Here is a 19,638-nt window from a genome sequence, read left to right on the forward strand (position 1 = left end):
ATGGTCCAGCTGCCCTGCCATGAATGTACTGCATTTCACATTTGCTTCCCTTTCACATATGAATATTTCTAGTTTTGTACCCACATGCCGATTGACAATAGGGACGAGTCAGGCCTTTTTAGTCATACTGAAAATATAGGCGAATAAATCATTCAATTGGAAGGCCCCACCTAAACTATCCCTACCTTTTACCTATTCTCTCCTGCTTTTCAGCCACATGAATACAAAGAGAAAAAAAAAACTTTTCACAACTAATTTGAATGTCCTAAACAAGGTCCTAAGCTACACTTTAGAGATTCTCACTTTTTCACTGCAGTACAATAGACTCGCAAGTGTTCTTCCAAACTCACAGTTAGAAAGATCACTTTTAGAAGTGAACTGTGAGTATAACCAACGTAGTCTCCTGAAACAAACCAACAGCTGAGACACAGCTTTAGCTGATGACAGCTGGGAACTCAGCCAACTGCTTCTGTCGTTTCCTCTTCCCAGTGAGAACCAGCTCACACAAGCAAGGTAATTGAAATCAATTCCTGTTACTGCAACATTACAGTTACAAAATTAAGTTCTCAAAAGTCTGCAAGTTCTAAAAACTAGTGATTCTTCTACAGTAGATATGGCAAATTTCCTATTCCTGTCTGATGTGTACACTTTCATTGTTTAAGTAAAAGAAAAAAAAAGAACTTTCCTATTGCGGGAAAGATGGTGATGCAGAAGCCTTCCAGCTATAAGGCATTTCTAACTCCAGTCTAAAGAAATATGGGTTTGCTGGCCTTCCAAGTATGCTCACAATTTACTCAGGCCTTTACTTGGGGAAACAGGCTCAGCTAAGGTTGCTTCGTTATCTGATAGAAGTCTTTTACATGCCTGTCCTCTCCCTCTTTAGCAAGATGGAAATTGCCACGACAATGAGAAGAAAACTCTGAAAAAACTTTCATTTATTTTTTATCATAAAATACAGCTTCCTGTGATTATTTGTAGCAACTCCAACTCTAATAATTGAGATCTAAGAGCTGCACGTCTGAGATCAAAAGCTTGAACGTTCATCTCAGTTCAAGCAATGTTCTCATGTCCACACCGAAAATCTCTGAAGCAAACGCTCCACTTCTATGCGAAGAGATCGTTTGGAAGAAGAGTTTAAAAAGAGGCATCGTACCTTTGGCCGCACTCCCAGGAAGCCACTGCAATTTGGAGCACCACATTTGCAAACTGTCTTTCCATTTCCCAAACACTCCAGGTTGTAGTTAAAGGTCAGCTCAGTTCCTAACGCAAAAGCAAATCAAAAACAGAAGACGAGTTGTAACAAACTATGTAGCAGAATGTCTTATTGCCACTGCTAAAGTACATTTGAAATATGATGACACAAAAGACTGACACAACTATGCAAGTATTTATCAACTGTTACTCTTCCTGTAGCTCTGTAGGGATTGAGAATTCAGTGCAACCCCCCTCTCCTACCACATACTAGAGCTGAAAAGTGCATTCAACCCCATGCTGTGGCACACTCTTAGTTCCGTTTCTTGGTTCTGTAAATTATACCCATGAACCTCCATTTATACCATGGACGTATGTGTTTCACTACGTCAGTGCTGGTGTTTTGTCTCATGAAGGCCTACGTGAAAACAGAAAAATTAAGTATGTTCCCAGTGAGCCACAAACCTTCCCCTTTCCTTACAGAACCCTTCATTGCAGGTACTGCTAGGTGGGTTCCTTACCAGCTTTGATATTTACAAGCGCGAAGAGACCAACTCGAGTGTCACCATTCACACACCATTTCTGAGTCTCACAGTTTGGCTGGCAGCAATGGTTCATGAACCGAGCGTAATTGCCCTTTGGCCCGGCATCAATGATTCGATCCTAGAATTGCAAAGGGAAAGAAAATCACAGTCCGTAAGTGGTATCTCCAGCTCAAGCCATTCCAGCACAGGTAACAGCGTGCCAAGAAAGCATTTCACAGTAGTGCAAAGCGTGCACAGAGACAGTTGGTGACACTTACAAAGCACCTGAGAACGTATGCACACTTTAACCAAGCGTAAGTGACAGGTGCCGCTCTGTGGCCAGACCCTAACTTCTGCTTAAAAGCAAAATATCAGCTCCTACTTCTTATAGTTTAATGAACAGCAGGAAACAGGAACAGTACGTGATGTATGAGGTGACAACACCTCTGTACAGTGTATTAGGACTTGTCAGACACTGTCAGAGAGGAGAGAGGAGTTGCAATGGAGATTGGTTTTGCCACAGTGAGTTGCTGACTCAGGAGATACTAATACTTGATTTTTTTCCTGCTCCCACCCATCAGCCAAACAAGGAGTCTAATCAGTGGACAGAGCCAGTTTTCTCAGCACAGAAAGCATATGTTGAAGGACACAATACACGTGAATTCATTATGAGCTGGGCCATACTTCATCATGAGTGACTCATTTGTGGACGTCAGCGTGGAAAAGCCCCTTTTTTCTTCTCCTTTGCCCTGTCTACACACCTAGTGCTGACAAGAGGTCAGCTTTTGTCCTGACAATGCAGTTTTCTCATGCACATCTGCAGCGTAGAGCACATATCTGTATTTCTGACTGCTGCAAAGTCTTTAGCTAGCTTGTGCAACAGGACAATTCTTAGGTATGGGACGTCTGGGAGAGTCAAGGTCCCACGATGCTTAAACTGAGAAGAAAAGCAATTGCCCCAAAGGCTTCCAAATGAGAACAACATACAGCCAATCTCAGCTTCTAACAAGAAGGAAGACAGAGGGAAAGGGAGAGCTAGAAAGCAGTCAAACTGTTATCCTGTTCCACGCTCCACATTTTTTTCCTATGCCTGCATTAAGGGTTTTCTTCAGATCTTTCCAAGCCTGAGTGACAAAGCATGGAAAGCAGCTGACAAATCTACTTACCCCTAAAAGCCAGGAACTTACGCTAGCAACTGGGCCTTCAGGACCCATTAAGAACCACTCTATGGCTGTAGCAAACTCGCTCCCTCTCTCCTTTAACGTGCAAGGCCTAGGTCCTGAACTTAAAACAAGGGTCCCCCTGTGTCTGGTGCTGTATATCTGAGGGCTGCTGTCTTCTCCAGCACTCACCAGCCTAGTCCTGGACTATGCATGGTTCAGCTGCTGGGAAGGACCCTTAGGTTATGAAATTCACCCTGTTTATGTGCATGATCCTCAGACAACTGCCCCCAGACAACCGTCTCACCTCTTCTGAATAAACTCCAGTGAAGTTGTTTTAGACTTTGCACCTGGTCCTAATGTCCAGCCTGAACCTTCTCCACTGCACAGTCAGTCCATTCTTTTAGCTTTCATCTCAGTGAAAATGCATACCAGCTCATCAGCACTCTTGGCACCTTTATACTTACTACGAGACCGCTATCACGCAGCCCTTGAAATATCATTTCACTTCTGCCTAGGATCTTGGCAAGAGAAATTCTTTCCACATACCTTATCCAGTGTCAACATGTAGAAATTGGTGATGTCATGCTCCTGAGCATAGCGGATTCGGGCTCGGCACTCTTCTTCATCAATTAGCTCCCCAACATACTCATTAACAAATTCACCCTGCCCAAGAGAAAACAACAGGCTGTTGATACAAAAAATTCCCTCCAGGAGAGAGGGACATCCAGCTCTGTGCTAAAACTTAGTTCCTGTTTCCTTTGTAGAAACTTTTTCCTAACAACCTTCCTCTGTGCTTTGCAGTCAGTTTGACCTACAGCCTTCACTAAGAGCCCTGAATTATACAGCCATTTCACATACGCAACAAATAACATGAAGTAAACTAAATAAAGCAACAACAGCCATCATATTATTCTTTGTGCTATGGAAAGAATGAACGTTCAGGAATAGCATAAAGGAAACCACAGATAGCTTTTTTTTTGCGGCAAAATTCAAAATACTACACAACTGCATTTCAGTTGGAAGCAATATCCATTTTGGGACCTGCAACACTGAGGAGCATAATACACCTAGGGCACCCCCTCCTGCAGTAATTCCGTGGAGTTCGCCTGTAGCAAAGTACTTCAGCCGTTAAAGGGAACCACAGCTCTGCTCCCCCGGAGCCAAGAGGTGCCTCCATTAAATAAAGGAGTTTTGCAGTTTCCACACTGACAGTTAAAAGAGAAACAAAACAGGTGCATGGAATGGCAAATAAATCCTTCAACCTATGTCACAGCAGGCAGTGGAGCCTAAATAGGACAGACTCTTGCACTTTTCCTACTGGTATCAAGCCCTTCTCCACAGTATGTTCTCCAAACTCCTCCTCCTTCAGACATTCCTTTCCTACTATGCTATCTAATTGTCCTCTGTTTCAATTCATCATTTCTTTGCTTTGGGGTTGTTATAATACTCTTCCTTCTTCATTCAGCACAGATGTGTAGCCACAGAATAACTACTCTCCGGATTAAAAAAAAAAGAAAAAAAAATGTTTCAGCTGCCTGGAGATACTAGTTTCAGCAATAATTATAGCCATCTCCACAACATTCTGCCTTTGTAAGAGCCAAGGCCTGGTCTCGGTAACAAGATTCTCATGTTAGAAGACCCTGGCTATTCAAGAATGGGGGTGGAGGTGGGGAAGAAACGCTATTCCTTGTCTGGAAATCCCAAGCACTATCTTCAGGCCAGGGTTCCCGTGTATTCATAAATGTTCATCACTTTAATATCTCTCCATACAAGCAGATAAATCAAATGATCATCTGTTAGCCTGTTACATTAACATACAAACTATGTACTTAGCTAAGCCAGAACATTCTTGTCAGGACTGGAAAAGTTAAACTCATCTATTTCTTTCATAAATGACATTCTACAGCAAGAAAGTATTTTTCAAATCATGGAAGACGTTTGAAGATATCTATTAAAATTGACGCTGTGGCAAGCGGGAATTAAATGTAGAAACAGAGCACTTACTTTTCTAATGTCCGTTTTGGCTTGCAAGCCCCAGCCTCGTGCCAGCGTGCGGAAAATTTGTACCTCAGGATACTGCCGTTTGGAAAAGCACTGGTTCTGACAGCGTTCCCCAGCAGGGCAGACCATGGGATGGCATTCGTAGAGCAACATGCGATTGATGCACTCCGAGTCCAGGCCACACGGGTTCTCATCTGTTGGTTTGCAATTGCAACGTGGTATTTCTGACAGGTCTGCAGTGAAGATCTGCACCTTACCCACTGGACGGTTTACCTTGAATGCACACAAAGGATGTTAGCTATTTAGGAACAACAGTTTCTCATGACAGTCACCGCTACTGTTAACCGTTGCCTACGAACTTACAGGCTGCAGCGTAAGTTAGTTACAGCAAGGTGTCGGACGAAAATATACTGGTACTTCTAGGCACATTATTTCAAGATGCATACATGTAGAGGAAAGACCTAAGGAGGATGTAGGTCCCCCATTAGCACCACCTGGTGCAGGGTGCATTCTGTATCCCCTGAGTGGGGAGAGACTGCAGTGTCCCCCTCCCAGCACCACGGTGGCTACAAGGAGCCCAGTCTGACCCCACGCAGCCCAGTGCTCAGGCTGGGTACACACTACACCTGTGACTGACACCAAGCATTCACTGTGTGAAACAGCACCTTCTCCAGTCCCTGGGAGTCAGGTCTTTCTCCTCAGCTTTTCCTTATAGCCCTCCTCTTTGCATCTGTTACCTTCCAGCTGTTTTGTGCTCTCGGCTGTCACTATGAGAGCCAGGCTTGCATACCTGCGGCAGCGTACAGAGGGCCTACCTACGCACCAGGACACAAGCAGTTATTTCCCTACCCAACTTTCCTGCAGGTGTAAATGAAAGGAAAATCAGACAAGGCCGGGGTTGAGAGGCCCAAACAGGAGCTCAGAGTTAAGCCAAGGAGCTCTCTAAAAACCGCTCCTGAAGGAAGCAGAGTGCAGCACCAGGTGGAGAAGCGACTGGCTTGTCTGTGGCACGAGCAGGGTCCTTTGGTTTTGGTTAAAGGCAGCGAACACTGAAAGGCAGGCAACAGAGAGTCAGGACTTTGGAGAGAGACACTGAAGAAAAGCTCCTTGCTGTACGTTCCATGGGTGAGCAATACCACCAGGTCCCTTTCCTCTCCCAGAACATGAAGGAATAGCAAAACTATTCCAGCCCCCACACAATTTCTCAAGTCCCACCCACAGAGCAAAGTTTCTGTGCTGGCAGCCTGCCACAGGCTGGCCTAGGCCTTATCCTCTTTCTTTGTTTAAAAGCAAATCAATCAGACACCCCAGGTTAATCTCTCTAACACATGCAGTCTCCTCTTCCTATTATTGCAGTCTCTTCCTCCTATTACTGCCTCCCATCTGTGACCTTCCTTGTCACTCTGTGTTCCTCTCCTCTGCTGCTTCTCATCTCTTATTTAGACTGTTAGCTCATCACTTTGATAGAGCAATGAGAGACTCTCAACATTAGCACTGTTCAGCACCGAGCAGACAGAGGTGCCTTCGCTGACTCTGGCACTGCCACTCCAAACTGCAGTGTTGTCTATGCAAGATCATCCTCCCAGCATGAAAGGCCCTAATCTCAGACATTACTGGTACAAAATCAGTTCCCAAACAGCGAGATGCTTGGACAAGCCATGGCCCTAATCCTGGTGTCATGAAGGATCCCAACTGTACTTTGCAGCAGTCTCCTGTGTCGGTGTTCCTCACGTTAGACTGAGGTGCTGATCTCTTTAGAAGGCCAGGCAAGGGACTGGACACAGCTACCTTCTGCCATTCCACCCTAAAGCCTTGCCTAACTCATGGTATGCTCTGGCCAAGTTTCCTTTGCTTTCACAGAGACAAACAGCTTGTACCCAGACCTCAGAAGAACAACTGTCGTGGCTAATGGCCATGACTATTATTATTTATATTAAAAGACTATCCAAAAGGCTCCAAACTGTTTCCACAATTTCTTTGTGTTGCAGCCAGAAACAGACTTAAAAATACCTTTAACGAGAAACAGGATTTCCACCACTGGAGCTGCCTGGCCCATGCTGCTGGCACAGTGCCACAGCATTCAGTTGTATTCTTTACACTGGACAGTAAGTCATGCAGGATCTACCTGCCTGCCTAGAAATCCTGGCTAGAAACAGAAAGGTCCAGCAATCAGTTGAGCTTTCACACTTTGCCACATAAAAAAGGGAAGGAGCAGAAGGAGACAACAAAAAAAGGAACACAGTCCTGGAATCGCTGGGTTTCTGATCACGCTGCATCCCAGCTGGGCCCACACCTCAAGTGCATGAACCTCCTCAGCCCTACCTCTCCCCCTTCCTTAGTCATCTCCATCTTGTAGTACTCTCTTCTATTACTGCTCCAAATCTATCTCAAAACATAGCCCTAAATCTGAACAGTTTCCCAAAACTCAGCAGAAGGGTTGATATTCCAACACATACATCTGCTTTAGTGGTTCTGTTCAGTCAGCAATTGCTACAAAACACCCTGAAACAACAGGAGAGATGAAACAAGATACTACCAAGCTCCAGTGTGGGTTACCATCTTTCCCACAGCTCTGCTCCACTGTACCTCAACTCAACTGCTTTCCCACACCATGTGGGAAGCCCACCTTGCACCGGTAGCACACAGTACTTGGGCACACTGCACATTTTACTAGCGCTCTGCCTTAAGTCCCCAAGGAAGAGACACTCTTCTTTCACCCACAACTGACATGGAACAGGGATGTCCAGATCTGTTCCAGTATATCAGAGTACCTCTATTACTGGTGTCCAGCTTCCACACAGCTCTGCTGATACATGAATCCTTTCTGTGGAGCATGTCTGAAGATGCCAGTGGGACCAAAGTAACCTTCAAATGCAGCCAGATGTGCAAACAGTAGAAATGTTTCTGCATACCTGTAAATAACCTGCACCGATAGCTCAACACTTCTCTTCTGCACACGTCCTCCCCAACTTGCCCTCACCTTGATGTGTTTGTAGGGAGGAGGTTTCTTGTCATTCTTTTTGTCTTCCTGAAGCTGTCTCAGTTCTTTCTGTGCCTTCAACTCTTCAAATCTTACTGCAGCTTCCTGAAGAGCTGAGTGAAAGAACAGGGTGTGTTACAAGGAACTCTCTCTGCGCGCACAGAGACAGGCTGCGAGTGCCCATCCAGCAGGCAAAGCCCAGGCACTTGCACTCTCCTAAGCGGGCAGCCTGTGTTACCGTGATCTTGAGCACAATTTCTGCGAACGGCCCAACAGTGTCTGAGCTGGACTCTCACAGGAAAGGTTCATCAGCAATCATGAACTGATAGCTCCACTGACAACACAGAGCTGCACGCATTCAGAAGGCCAGCTTTCACCCTCCACAGCCAAACCTCCCCAGCAGAGAGCTCCATGTTGCTCTGGAGGGAAAGGAAGAGGTTCACTAGATGGGCATGAAAAAAAGGCCGACACAGTGAGGCAGTCACAGGAGTTACAATAAGGGACTTGCCTGAGGGTGATGAAGCATCCAAACCGTCATCTAATTTTGCCTGCTTTTGTGAAGAGGTGTCAGGCAGCTCCATTCACAGCTCTTAAGTGGATTTTTATATACAGATAATGTCTGTATTAGACACAGGGAAGCTGACACAGCAGCAGCTTACCCAGACTTCGAGCAGCTGGGGCAGAGCTGGAGAAGAGTTCAAGATCTGTGCACCCTGCATGAGCTCTGACGTATGAAAACGTTGGGTGGAATGGATGATAGGTAAAAAGCAGTTTATTCTGCAAATTTAGTTTAGCTTTAACTCTAAAACATCATTATCTCTCTCATAAGAACACCACTTCTCCAAATGGGAAAGAAGAGAAACAGAGCATGGAGCCATCATGTACCTCCTTGGATTGAGATGAGTTACCTTTCTTGTATATGCCATCCACACCTTTCCCCATCTTGTCTTTGCTGCTGACATCCCCTTCCATGTAAGGGAACACACGGGCTTGGTGGGTCCACAGGTAATCCTTGGAGCCGAAGAACAGCACAGGGAACTCGCCAATGTCATGTTTCATTTTCTGGATGTTAACGGGAATTGTCCTGGGATGGCAAATCTCAGCTGGCCACCACCTACAGAGGGAAGGGCAGATGAAACCTCAGACTTCCCCACTTGCAATGGAGTCAGATGCATGCTACTGGCTTGAGAGGCATGGGTAAAGAACTGTGCGAGGGCAATAACCAAGGCTGGTAGGGAAAGAAGAGGCCATGGGTTGAGGAAAGCATGCACTTTACTAGCAGCTGCATGCATAGAAATAAGTCAGAGGCTGCTGCACTGTACCCTACAAAAGGGAGCAGTTTCTCATCTCAGACACCGTGAGCACCACATGAAGAAGGAAAGGGGAGATGTCTGCTCTGCCTTCACCTACCTGTAGCGTCCAACTTTCACCCAGACTACTTCCTTGTAGTGTGGCTTTTTGCCTGCCTTGCAATCATTACAATACCAGCTTCCCTCTGGCATCTCAATGTTTAGACACTCACGGTGAAACGCAGCTGGGCACGACTCGCAGCATAAAAGGCTGCCCCCTACAAAGAAAAGGAGGAGGTATTTGTCAGAGTCACTGTGCAGAAGCACTGGCCTCTATATTTCTAGAGGGAATCAAACAGCTAGCAAAAAGGTATAACGCCTTTCTGCAAACCCTTTTCAACAGCTCATGCCATACTCTTGTTGCACAAAGAACCTCTTTAAGAATCCAGAAAAAGTCCTAGCCTGAAGTCAGATTTCAATAGAGATGGATAGGAAGACAACCTGTTCTCTTCCGTTTCCATTGGCACACTTTGTACAGGTAAAGCTTCTGCCTGCTACAATGAGCTCTTCCGATAGCGCTTCTGTTACTGTTTATCATTTACATTGGGGCCTCGCTCGGCGAAAGTCTCACCTTCCGAGCAGACAAAGCACCAGCTGACGTTGACGTGCTCATGGTTGCGACAGCCCCTCCGCGCAGTGAAGTGATTGGGGCAGATGATGCTGTTGGAGGCAAGGACCACGGATCCAGCAGCAAGGCAGAAGTCGTTGGAGTGGTACGCCACTGGACACCGCACACAGCGCATCAAGCGACCTAGCAGCCGAACACGTCAGGAACATAGTGAGCCCCTGAAGGAGGTCAAGTTTTCATTTCCTCTCAAAACCAGTCTCTGTTGGCATTCGAGCACCAAACAAGTAACTGTGTGTGATTTTTGGAAACAGAAACTGACCTTCAATTTTCATAGACAATCCATGACATACATTAAATAATTTGATAGGAATCCAGTGAGTAACAAAACCTATTATTTAGAAGTAAAAAACCTCCTGCATGCACTACACAAACAGTGCAAGAGCACACAGACAAGGACTGTTTCCTCTCACACACAAATAATTAGTAAAGTAGTTCAGACAGTAATGACAGAGGGGGTGTTCCAAGCGCTTAGCTGAACATCAGGAAAACAATCTGTGTGGCTTTTGAAAACATCAACACTCGCCTCACTACTTTACTGCAAAATTCCAGAATCGAGAATTTAGAATCTGCTAAAGACCTAATATATTCAAAAATTTCCAGTGCTTCTGTTCAGTTCCTCACAGGAGACTACTAACAGGGAGAAGAGATCACAGGAAAGGGGTAAATTGGACCACTGAGAAGCAGCCAGAGCAAAGACAAGGCAAACGTTCAGTGGAGAAGGGGTCAGCTGTGGGCTTGAGGCCCTGGTGACTTTTATTACACTGAGTATTAGTATGTGGGGAAAAAAGGACAGACATAGCAGAGCTCAAGGATAAAAATACAGCTAATACTATTGTTACCAGTCTTAAGATACCAAGGATTTAAAGACAGGCAGTTTTGGAAGCCAATATACAAGACACATATAAAAGTTTTAAGCTTAATCATGGGGGAAAAAAGGGGTCAAGGTATTGCTGTGAACAGCTCAAACACTTCCCTGAGAAGCTTAACCCAAGGGTGTCACTACAAGATGATTTTGTGTTAAAGAAAAAAGGGAAGGAAAACAATACCAAAATTAGTACTATGCTGTTTTCTATACCATTGCCTTGATAGTGAGTGCTGCTAAGCAGGGAGTGATTGTAGCACTATCACAGTGAAAAGTAAGTAGGAGAAACGTGAGAGAGTCCGTACAGCTCCAGAGACTTATTCAAAAAACCAGAAAGGAATGTGGCATTGCTGGACGTGCAGGCAGCCAAGTATCTGGACAGACAAGAACATTTTCGTTGCCACCTCTGACCATCAGGAGTGCTGATGAGCAGCAACCTCAAATACGGACACTTCCCCCGCCCCGTCACTGGAGAGGAGCTGCTCCCCAGCAAATGCTACAGCAGGCAGCATGGCAAGGACAGAAAATCAACACAAACAACTAACAGATCACTTAACAGCCCAGGGGGCACGAGACAGAACAAAAAGGGTTCTGACTGCCTCCCAGGACCACTCTAGAGAATTATAGTACCTTTAGATGCAGAGATGTTTGCTGGGTTAGCAGCATGACAAGTCATACATATGTGCAGAGAGCATCGGAAGCCCTTGTTCTGCAGGACCGTGGGCGGATACTTCTGTATGCAGTCCTCATGGTAATATTTCCCACAGAGGGGCAGCAAGCACCGTTTTACATCTTCCCCACTGCTCTTGCACACAAAGCAGGTATGGACCCCTAGAGAAAGAGCGGTAGACATAACACCAGTCACAGAGCAGAACTAAATGAAAACCTGCCACCTCCGCCACGCTACATATTAGCGCAGTGTGACTTCCCAACCCGCTGCACGTATCCCAAAGCACTGCTCTCTGCAGCAGGCTGGTCTTGCCTGCAGCTGCAATACAACTCCAAATGGAAACAAAGATCGTTATAGTTGTGATCACAGGCTGGAGCTGGGAGAAGAGAAAAGAAAAATCAACAACTCCGCTTAGATATTTCCCCCTCTCCAGCTTACCCTGGACTCATCTTCCCTACCGCTCTTTTCTCCCTAACACCAGATATAAATTTTCCCTTTCTCTTTCCCACTAGCATCTGGACATTCCCTTCTTCCTACCCCACCTGCCTGAAGATTATTTGCTCAACAGTGAGACCAGTTAATTGGAAAGCAATTATCAAACATTAAATCAATAAGCAGAGGACTGAGAGGCAGTTAACGGCCCTACTGCAGGCACAAACACTCCAGTGAAGAAAAGAGCAGGTAAGCACCCTGTCCTTCTGCACTGACAAAGGCTGCATACCTGTGGAACACTCATTGCAGATGAATTTGCCCTTTGGCATCTCGGAGAGCCCAAGGCACTGCAGGTGGAAAGCACCACAGCACTGCGCCTCACACAGCAGCAATTCCCCTGGCTTCTCGCAGATCTACAGGGAAGGAAGCACACCATCAGCTCTGAGCAACCCCCCATCCCCAGCTAATCCCAGACAACAGCAGCAACCTGTGCACTGGCCAGGACTGCCAGCAGAGAGACCCTGCAGAAAGGTTCTGAGCTCTCCTTGCTCCAGTATGTTTGGGTGGTTTCCGCACCACCACTGGCACTTGCTATCTAGTCCCTGCTACCGTGCATCAGCTAAAGTCATATTGTTGTCCATGTTTTCCTTTCTCACATCCTTAACTTTTAGCAGGATGAGAGATGCTCGCATAAGAAAGGCTCAGTTCAGAACAAGGGATGTTACTAGTTAAAGGATACTCAGAGCCTCTAGAACTGCACAACCCTCACACAAGAGCATGAAAAGCTGATTAACTCTTTAAGATGTGCCTTGAGGCTACCTGGTTAGCTGGGGCACTAGTGCATGCCAGAACTTACACGAGAAAACTTAAGGGTGGCAAAGTTTCAAAGACAGCCCTTCAAAGACACTACCTGACACACGTTCTCCTTGAGAGCTGCTCCTCCTCCACGCTCCCCCTGCATCTTTTTGGATGAAGGCACTCCATGGTCATTCTCAGACCCCTCTTCATTACCCTCTTTGGGGCTTGCAGCAGTCCCATGAACTGATGTCTCCCCCTTTAAAAAGAAATCCAGAATTGGGGCTGTCAGTATTTCCTGCCCTGACTTGCAAATGCAGCTATCAAGCACATACAGGTTTGGCAGTCAGCCTGCATGCTGCACTGCAGGCTTTGTTACCCACCCTGGAGAGAACACCCCTATACAATTCCACCAACATTTTTAAGGAAGGGAAGGAAAGAGGTCTTAGTTTATTAAATCATTAAAAAAAATACACATTCAGTGCAACTATTTTGCTATGTGTAACCCCTCTCTGAAAATGGATTCCATCATGGCTGCGGAAGAGAGATTACCCTGCACAGAAACCAACCAAGCAGGCTGGAAGAGTCCGAAAAACATGCCCTCCACCCAATGCCAGAGAACTGTCCCACATCATGATGTCTGCTTGCAATGGAAATGCAAATGAGAACCTTCAAACAATCTTCATTGAGATTTCACCCAGCAAATAAGCTAGCTTTCTCCAGACTCTTCTCAGCTTGTACTACCCCTGCAAAACACACCTACACAGGTACTCAAGGCCCATAGCACTATGAATTAGCAGGCCTACCCTAATATGAACAACAAAGCAGGGCATTTACACTACCCATCCTGCTTGAGGTGGCAAGTCTGTAGTAAGCACATGACCTGAGTGACTGTGACAACACTGACTGTAACGTCTAACAGAGCGAGCATCCTGCAGAAAGACAGACAGACTGCATCATGGAGATTCACTCCATGAATTCAGTTTGCACTCACATGGGCCAAGTTGGCAAAGCCCGCCAAAAAGGCCACAACATTTCCCAAGGTGGAAGGACACCCTCTAACATGCATGCAGGACCTGCCCAGAGACTGTTTAAGGGAAGGAGAGCAGCAGCTGTGCTAGAGATACTGGTCGCCACCACAAAATACTGCTGTTCTGCAGCTGGGACATGGCAGAACATCCTTCACTTTCATCAGGACAGATGACTAACAGCTAGGAAACGACCACTCCAACTTCTGAGCTTTTAGGTACAATCTAGGCAATACTTCTGCAGTCTTTTATGAGCCCCAGCTGCTACTCCATAGTGGGTAAGTCTTAAGGGACTTTCACCACTGCACCAATATATTGCTTAGAAACTGGCTAAGTACTTTGAGCAAGAACATTTCAGAGAAGTCTGCCTTTCTTTTTTTTTTTTTTAAATTAAAAATAACCCAGTCCACTGCACAGATAGCCAAGGGATCTCAGTGGCTAGTCACCAGTTCCTCCTTGGGTCACAAAGCCGTATCCAGTGTATATCCAGATATGTACTGTACACCTTGAAGACCTTGTCAGGAATTCAAACTGCTGTCAGAGTAGCAGCCATCACTCTCAATATGCTTGAGGCTACCCAGTAGAGAGTATTCACACAGCAAGCATGAAAGGGAGCTTTGCACCACTTTCTGTATGGGAGAATACCAGTCAGAACTGTGGTGCCGTTAATGCTAGGATATATGTGAATACAACTTGAAAGTTGAACTAAATACACTCTGGACACATTATTAGTCTGGGCAAAACAAATTTTGGGAAAGCTTTATGTCCCTAAGTAGGAAGAACTTGGAGTTGGTATCCCGGCCAGATAATGTTGCTTCCTCTGCTTGTTTTTTCATTCCTTGGATGCAACAGTATGCTTTCATTTTGGGATATTGTAAAGCCATGTGAGTTCTGTGGAGCAATGAAGCACAGATGTACTGACGGCATATTAAAACACACAATGCAAAGATGAATGGTACAAACTTCCTTTATTGAGCACCAAAAAGCAAATTCCCAGCTACAAACTAGTGCCAATCCAATATGCCATACAGCGTACAACCTCACAGACTATCATCACAAACACGCTGGAAGGCTGGCAGCAATATAGCCTGGGGGAATACTGAGAAAGAGCTTTTAAGCTGCTGCCACCCTATCACACAGCCCCGGTGGAGGGACAGGAAAGGTCTGCACCACATTGGTATAAAAAGCCGCCAACAACACTGCTGCCACCTTTGCCTCTGTACCCAATAGCATCTTTTGAAGTGCTGCCTATGATACCTCTGCTCCTGCAGCCTTATTTCTGCTAGCAAGGACACAGTCTGTCACAAGACAGCTCTCTGGCCCAAACACTGGATTTGGTGCCCTAAAATTCATGTGGTTACTTCTGCCTTGAGTCTGCATGCATTGCCAGCCCTCTCTTCCATATCAGCCTGCAGCTCCAGGAGCAGCACTGGAGACCAGCACTCCAGGGACTGGGTATAGCTCAGGTCCTCCTATTCCTACATTCGTGCTCCCTCTTCTGCTCAGCTCAGCAGTGACCTCGGGGTTGCAGGGGTCACTGTAACGAAGAACAAGAGCAGAGTTAATCAGCTACAGGTACTGGCAAACAATCTCAGCTACTGCGTCTGCTCACTCTGGTGCCCCAGGGTTACAGACACAAAGTGAGCTCAGCTCCCCTCCCAGTCACTGAGGATCCACTTCAGGAGGTACAGGGTGCTGGTAAACGAGCACCGCTCCTGTGATTAATGACATTAGCTTCCTGCTGTAGCAAACGTTCAAGAGAGTCTTGGAAGGAGGGAAGGGGAGAGATTCAGACGAGCTACAGACAGAGGCATGAGGGATTTTGAATTGGTTCATCTTTCTATCCTTCTGGCCCACAGCTGCTAGGAGTACTTGTTTTGAACCCTGATGGCCACGTTTCATGTGTTAATGGAACAGTAGAATAAAATGCATCTAGAACTATATAACATTAACCAGCAACCCCCCCATCATCAGAGCTGGTAGCATTTGCTGGTAGCAAAAACGCTAACAACCAGGCCCAAATTGCGCAGTGTGGCGCAGCATGCTCTAGCCTTGACCCTTTCAATCTAAATCTATCCTATTTAGTTCTACAAATATCTGGCCAGTCTGCAAGCTTCACACACCAGAAACCTTAAGTCTTATTTGAATCAATGCTCCCTACAATCACATACGGAAGGCAATGCCAGAGCTGAGAAAGATAGGCAAGGCCAGATATTTGCGCTTTGAGAACAGGGAGAAGGGAATCGCCAGCCAAGGCCGTGACTCAAAAGAACCTGTCACACTGTTCCCCTTCTTCTCCCCTACCCAGTGTGTGAGCACTGCAAAACTACATACCTCCTATAGAGGGCAGGTCTCTCATCTTGGGTCTTCTTCCAGAGCTATTTCTGCTGCTGCATCTGGCACATCCTCCAGAGCCTGGCCTGTTCTCTGGCACAGCCTGACCTTGGCTCACAACCTTGACAACCATTTCAACAGCATTTTCCATCCCCTTCTCTCAGTCTCTTGCTGCCCTGAAGTTGTGAACTTGCACTCCTGGCTCCATCGACAGGCAAGGACAGAGAAAGCTGCCTAGTTCAGCCCAGGCGGATAGGCTTTCCTCTGCCCTCTTTTCCTCTGAAAGCAGCTGGATCCAAGACTTCACTGTGCTGTATCACCAGACCATCTATTTCTTCCAGCACCATTCAGCAGAAAGGGGGGCTCCTTGCCTGGCGTGTGGACAGTCACTTAGGGACCGGCATGGTCTGAATTCCAACTGAAAGTGTAATTGCATCTCCACAGCAACCCAATACTCACCAGTACCCGTGCACCCACCTACGCCAAGTGGCTCAAGAGACCCCCAAGCACAGAGAAATGGATGCTGGTAAAAGGTGCCAAGCACTGACATTACCTAACTTCAGGTACTCCACACAGATGTCTAAAGCTGGAAGCAGTTAAGACTCCCTGGGCTTCCTCTGCAGTGAACAGTGAGTGAGAGATTCAGAGCTTTGGCCTAGCTACTCTGGTGCTCTGAACTGCCCCCTCATTTCTTCCCTATAGAAGATGCATGGAGAATATGCTCGCTCTGAACTAAGCCAGCATCTTAGTGGGTGTCTAATAGCAGATAGCGTTAACTACCCCCCAAGCATTGGCAAAGATACTGGTACAGGCTTCTTGAAACACGATTCCAGGTGAGCACACTTCAGAAACAACAGAATGACCTGTGCGCTAAAAATAGCGCAGGAAGGATTGCCCAGCACAGGGCTATTACCCCAAACTTCATCACCCCCATCAGAAATGCCCTTCTCAAAAAGCAGTAGCAGCAGACAGCAGGGTGGCTGGCACTGCTCAGGTAAGTGGTGTGCCGCTTGTGCTCTGCTGGAAGCTGTATAACAGTAACAAATATAACAGTATACGTCTATAATTGTCTCCTGAAATACATACTGACTATCCTGACAGAACAGCCTGCTGCTCAACCTGGGCCACTGGAAGAGAGGCGATGGTGGGAGGCCCAGAGGTGTCCCGCCTCTCCCAGGAAAAGTCTTGCTTCCCCTACACTTGGTGATACCTGGCTCATTCCTAAAAGGCAAAATGCGCTTGTCAGAGATATTTGTATGCCAGCTCTGCTGGGATGCAGCAGAAGGGAGTTGCCCCAGTCACCCCGTTCTGATGGCAGAATGTAATGAGGGGCTCCTGCAAGCAACCACATAAGGCCCTCCCCCCATCCCCTCCAACGTGGATCTTCAGCTCACCGTAGCATGCTAGGGGCATGCACTTCATATGGATGTGTAAAAGGGCAAGATTCCCACCACCAGCAGACAAGACCTTTTACAGCAAGATCTTCTGAGGTGCAAAGCAAAACGCCAGGCAAAACCTGGCTTTGTCAGATCAGAACAGCCTCCCTCCTGGAGAATTAGCTGAGTAGCAGCTTAAAAATTGAGCCCGAGTTAAGCAGTCACCATCAAATAGCTACTAAATCAAGGTGGTACCTTCAGCTTCAACCCCAGGCTCATGCCACTCCATCAGTGAGACAAAGTCCCAACTGAAACACCAACCTCACATTCAGCCAGCCAAAGACTACCTGGCCTTGGTTCTGCACAGTGCCCTGAGAAGTAGCAGACAAGTTACAGACATCACAGCGTGTAGGAGGACTCAACAGTACCTCAGAGTGTGGGGCCTCCCCCAGCCCTTCCTCATTTCTCTCCTTCTTGGTGTGCATCGCAACAGAGGCATGGCGCTGTCTCTTCCTCTTCCGCTGCTTCTCCAAGAGCTTTTCGGGAGCTGGCAAGGGACAGAAATACCACTCAAGACAAATGCAGAAATAACAACTCTTGCTACAGGCACTACCAGCAAATTCCACACTCCTGCTGACAGTTTCAGGCTAGGTCCTACTGCTGTGGAGGTTGTAAGGCCTGGGGCAACATTAGCCTCCAGGCAGCCTGCTCTCTGTCCTGCAACTGTCAGAAGACCTGGACAACATTGATTCATACTGGTCTAAGCTTCTTCTGCTGAGCTGCCAAAAAAACATCACTCTGACTTTCTTTCTTGCTGGGGGACAGTCTCGAGAAGTTACCAATACAAAGTTTAAATTACTAATCAAATGTTGATGATTATCTCCCCCCACCCCACTGCAACAAAAACCCTTCTCACATCAACAACATCGCGACACCAATGCAGGGAGGAAAAAATACAATTCAACTACATAATTCTTCATGGGACACAGCAGCCACTGGTCACAACATACCATCAGGCAAAAGACACTGCCTTGATACAGGACCCATGGTGATGGGTTTCCTTCAAGCACTCAGACTAAGAATGAGCAGTGAACATCTTCCTGGAGAATTTTGAACCCTGCATTTCCACTTTCTATAGGGGAGTCAGACAAAACAGCACCTTTGATAAAAGATCTCAGTACCTATACCTTCTGCCACTCTCTCAGCTGAGGAAAGTACCCTCTGAGAGCCCAGGACATGCAAGCCCTTGCACACATGCTAAAACCACAGGCACTAATCCAAACAGTGTCAACAGTTTACCCACACAGCCCTGTCTTTACTTACCTTCTCCCAGGTCCAAGAAGTGGGCTGGTGAGTACAGCTCAGAGCTGTCACTCTCCGAAGGGCCAGTGCCCTACAAAAACATAACACAGACACAATTCACCAGCTGCAATCAGATGCAAATCGGAGATGCACGTTCCTCAACCACTCAGCACTTTTACAAACAACTGCAACAAGTAACATTTCAGATCATAAATTCATCAGTGATTAGAGACTGTACAAGAAAACATTTGGTTTCTGTGTTTGATAGATCCCACATGGAAAAGTCAACAGTCTCTGGGAAGGGAGGAATGCCGAGTCTGCTGTGTCTCATGCTGGCCAGCATCACCCGCTGTTTCCTGAGCTCTTCTGGAAAGGCTGCTAACATCCTGCAAGTTGCTGGGGGTAGAGACTCTCTCCTGCTTTTACATCTGTATGCAGCCTATGACTGAAATACACTGGCATCCGCACTACTGCGACCTTAACTGTGCCCAACAGGGAGAGAACAAGGAAAGCAAGACTGCTCTTAATAAACCTTAGGAACACTGACAAGTCTTGTACAGGCGCAACACTTGAAGTAACTCTTCATAATTCTTTTTTCAAACCATGTCACTGAATGAACATTGAGTATTTAGCAGAAAAGACCTGCATTTTATTTAAAAATCTGAACCAAGCACTGTATACTGCACGTGCGATACAACTCAAGCCTCCATCCTGCTACAAGCTGTACACTGCTGTACCATTCACCAGGCCACTGGGGAGGGTAACGAAAGAAACGCTATTCAGAGGAAATCTGACAGAAAAGGACAAAGCCTTTGGTTCACGCTAACGCTACACTGCAACATAATAAGGATTCCCTGTGACAGAAAACCCCTGTCCAGAACATTTCTGCTCACGCCTTCCCAGCCAGCGTTCAAACAGATCCTTTTCCCATACATATCAATAAAGAGAGGAGGTTTTACAGCCAGAACTCCCCAACCCACATTACAAGTGGGGAGGGGTAGGG

At 46.5% G+C, this 19,638-nt stretch overlaps 1 protein-coding gene across 2 annotated transcripts in view; it reads right to left on the bottom strand.

Annotated features, from left to right (window-relative positions):
* NSD1 (nuclear receptor binding SET domain protein 1) overlaps positions 1 to 19,638 on the bottom strand; it is a 68,721-nt gene that overhangs the window by 15,663 nt on the left and 33,420 nt on the right. For both annotated transcript variants that reach the window (XM_068959939.1, XM_009665622.2), the window contains 13 exons: positions 18,657 to 18,726; positions 17,762 to 17,880; positions 12,711 to 12,854; positions 12,090 to 12,213; positions 11,329 to 11,529; positions 9,780 to 9,959; positions 9,270 to 9,426; positions 8,768 to 8,973; positions 7,860 to 7,972; positions 4,883 to 5,152; positions 3,425 to 3,541; positions 1,713 to 1,854; positions 1,154 to 1,260 (listed from right to left, as the gene is read on the bottom strand). In XM_068959939.1, coding sequence (XP_068816040.1) covers positions 1,154 to 1,260; positions 1,713 to 1,854; positions 3,425 to 3,541; positions 4,883 to 5,152; positions 7,860 to 7,972; positions 8,768 to 8,973; positions 9,270 to 9,426; positions 9,780 to 9,959; positions 11,329 to 11,529; positions 12,090 to 12,213; positions 12,711 to 12,854; positions 17,762 to 17,880; positions 18,657 to 18,726 — 1,950 coding nt within the window. The remainder of the gene's footprint in view (positions 1 to 1,153; positions 1,261 to 1,712; positions 1,855 to 3,424; positions 3,542 to 4,882; positions 5,153 to 7,859; positions 7,973 to 8,767; positions 8,974 to 9,269; positions 9,427 to 9,779; positions 9,960 to 11,328; positions 11,530 to 12,089; positions 12,214 to 12,710; positions 12,855 to 17,761; positions 17,881 to 18,656; positions 18,727 to 19,638) is intronic.

Source organism: Struthio camelus, chromosome 13, assembly GCF_040807025.1.
Source record: "Struthio camelus isolate bStrCam1 chromosome 13, bStrCam1.hap1, whole genome shotgun sequence".
Lineage (NCBI taxonomy): Eukaryota > Metazoa > Chordata > Aves > Struthioniformes > Struthionidae > Struthio > Struthio camelus.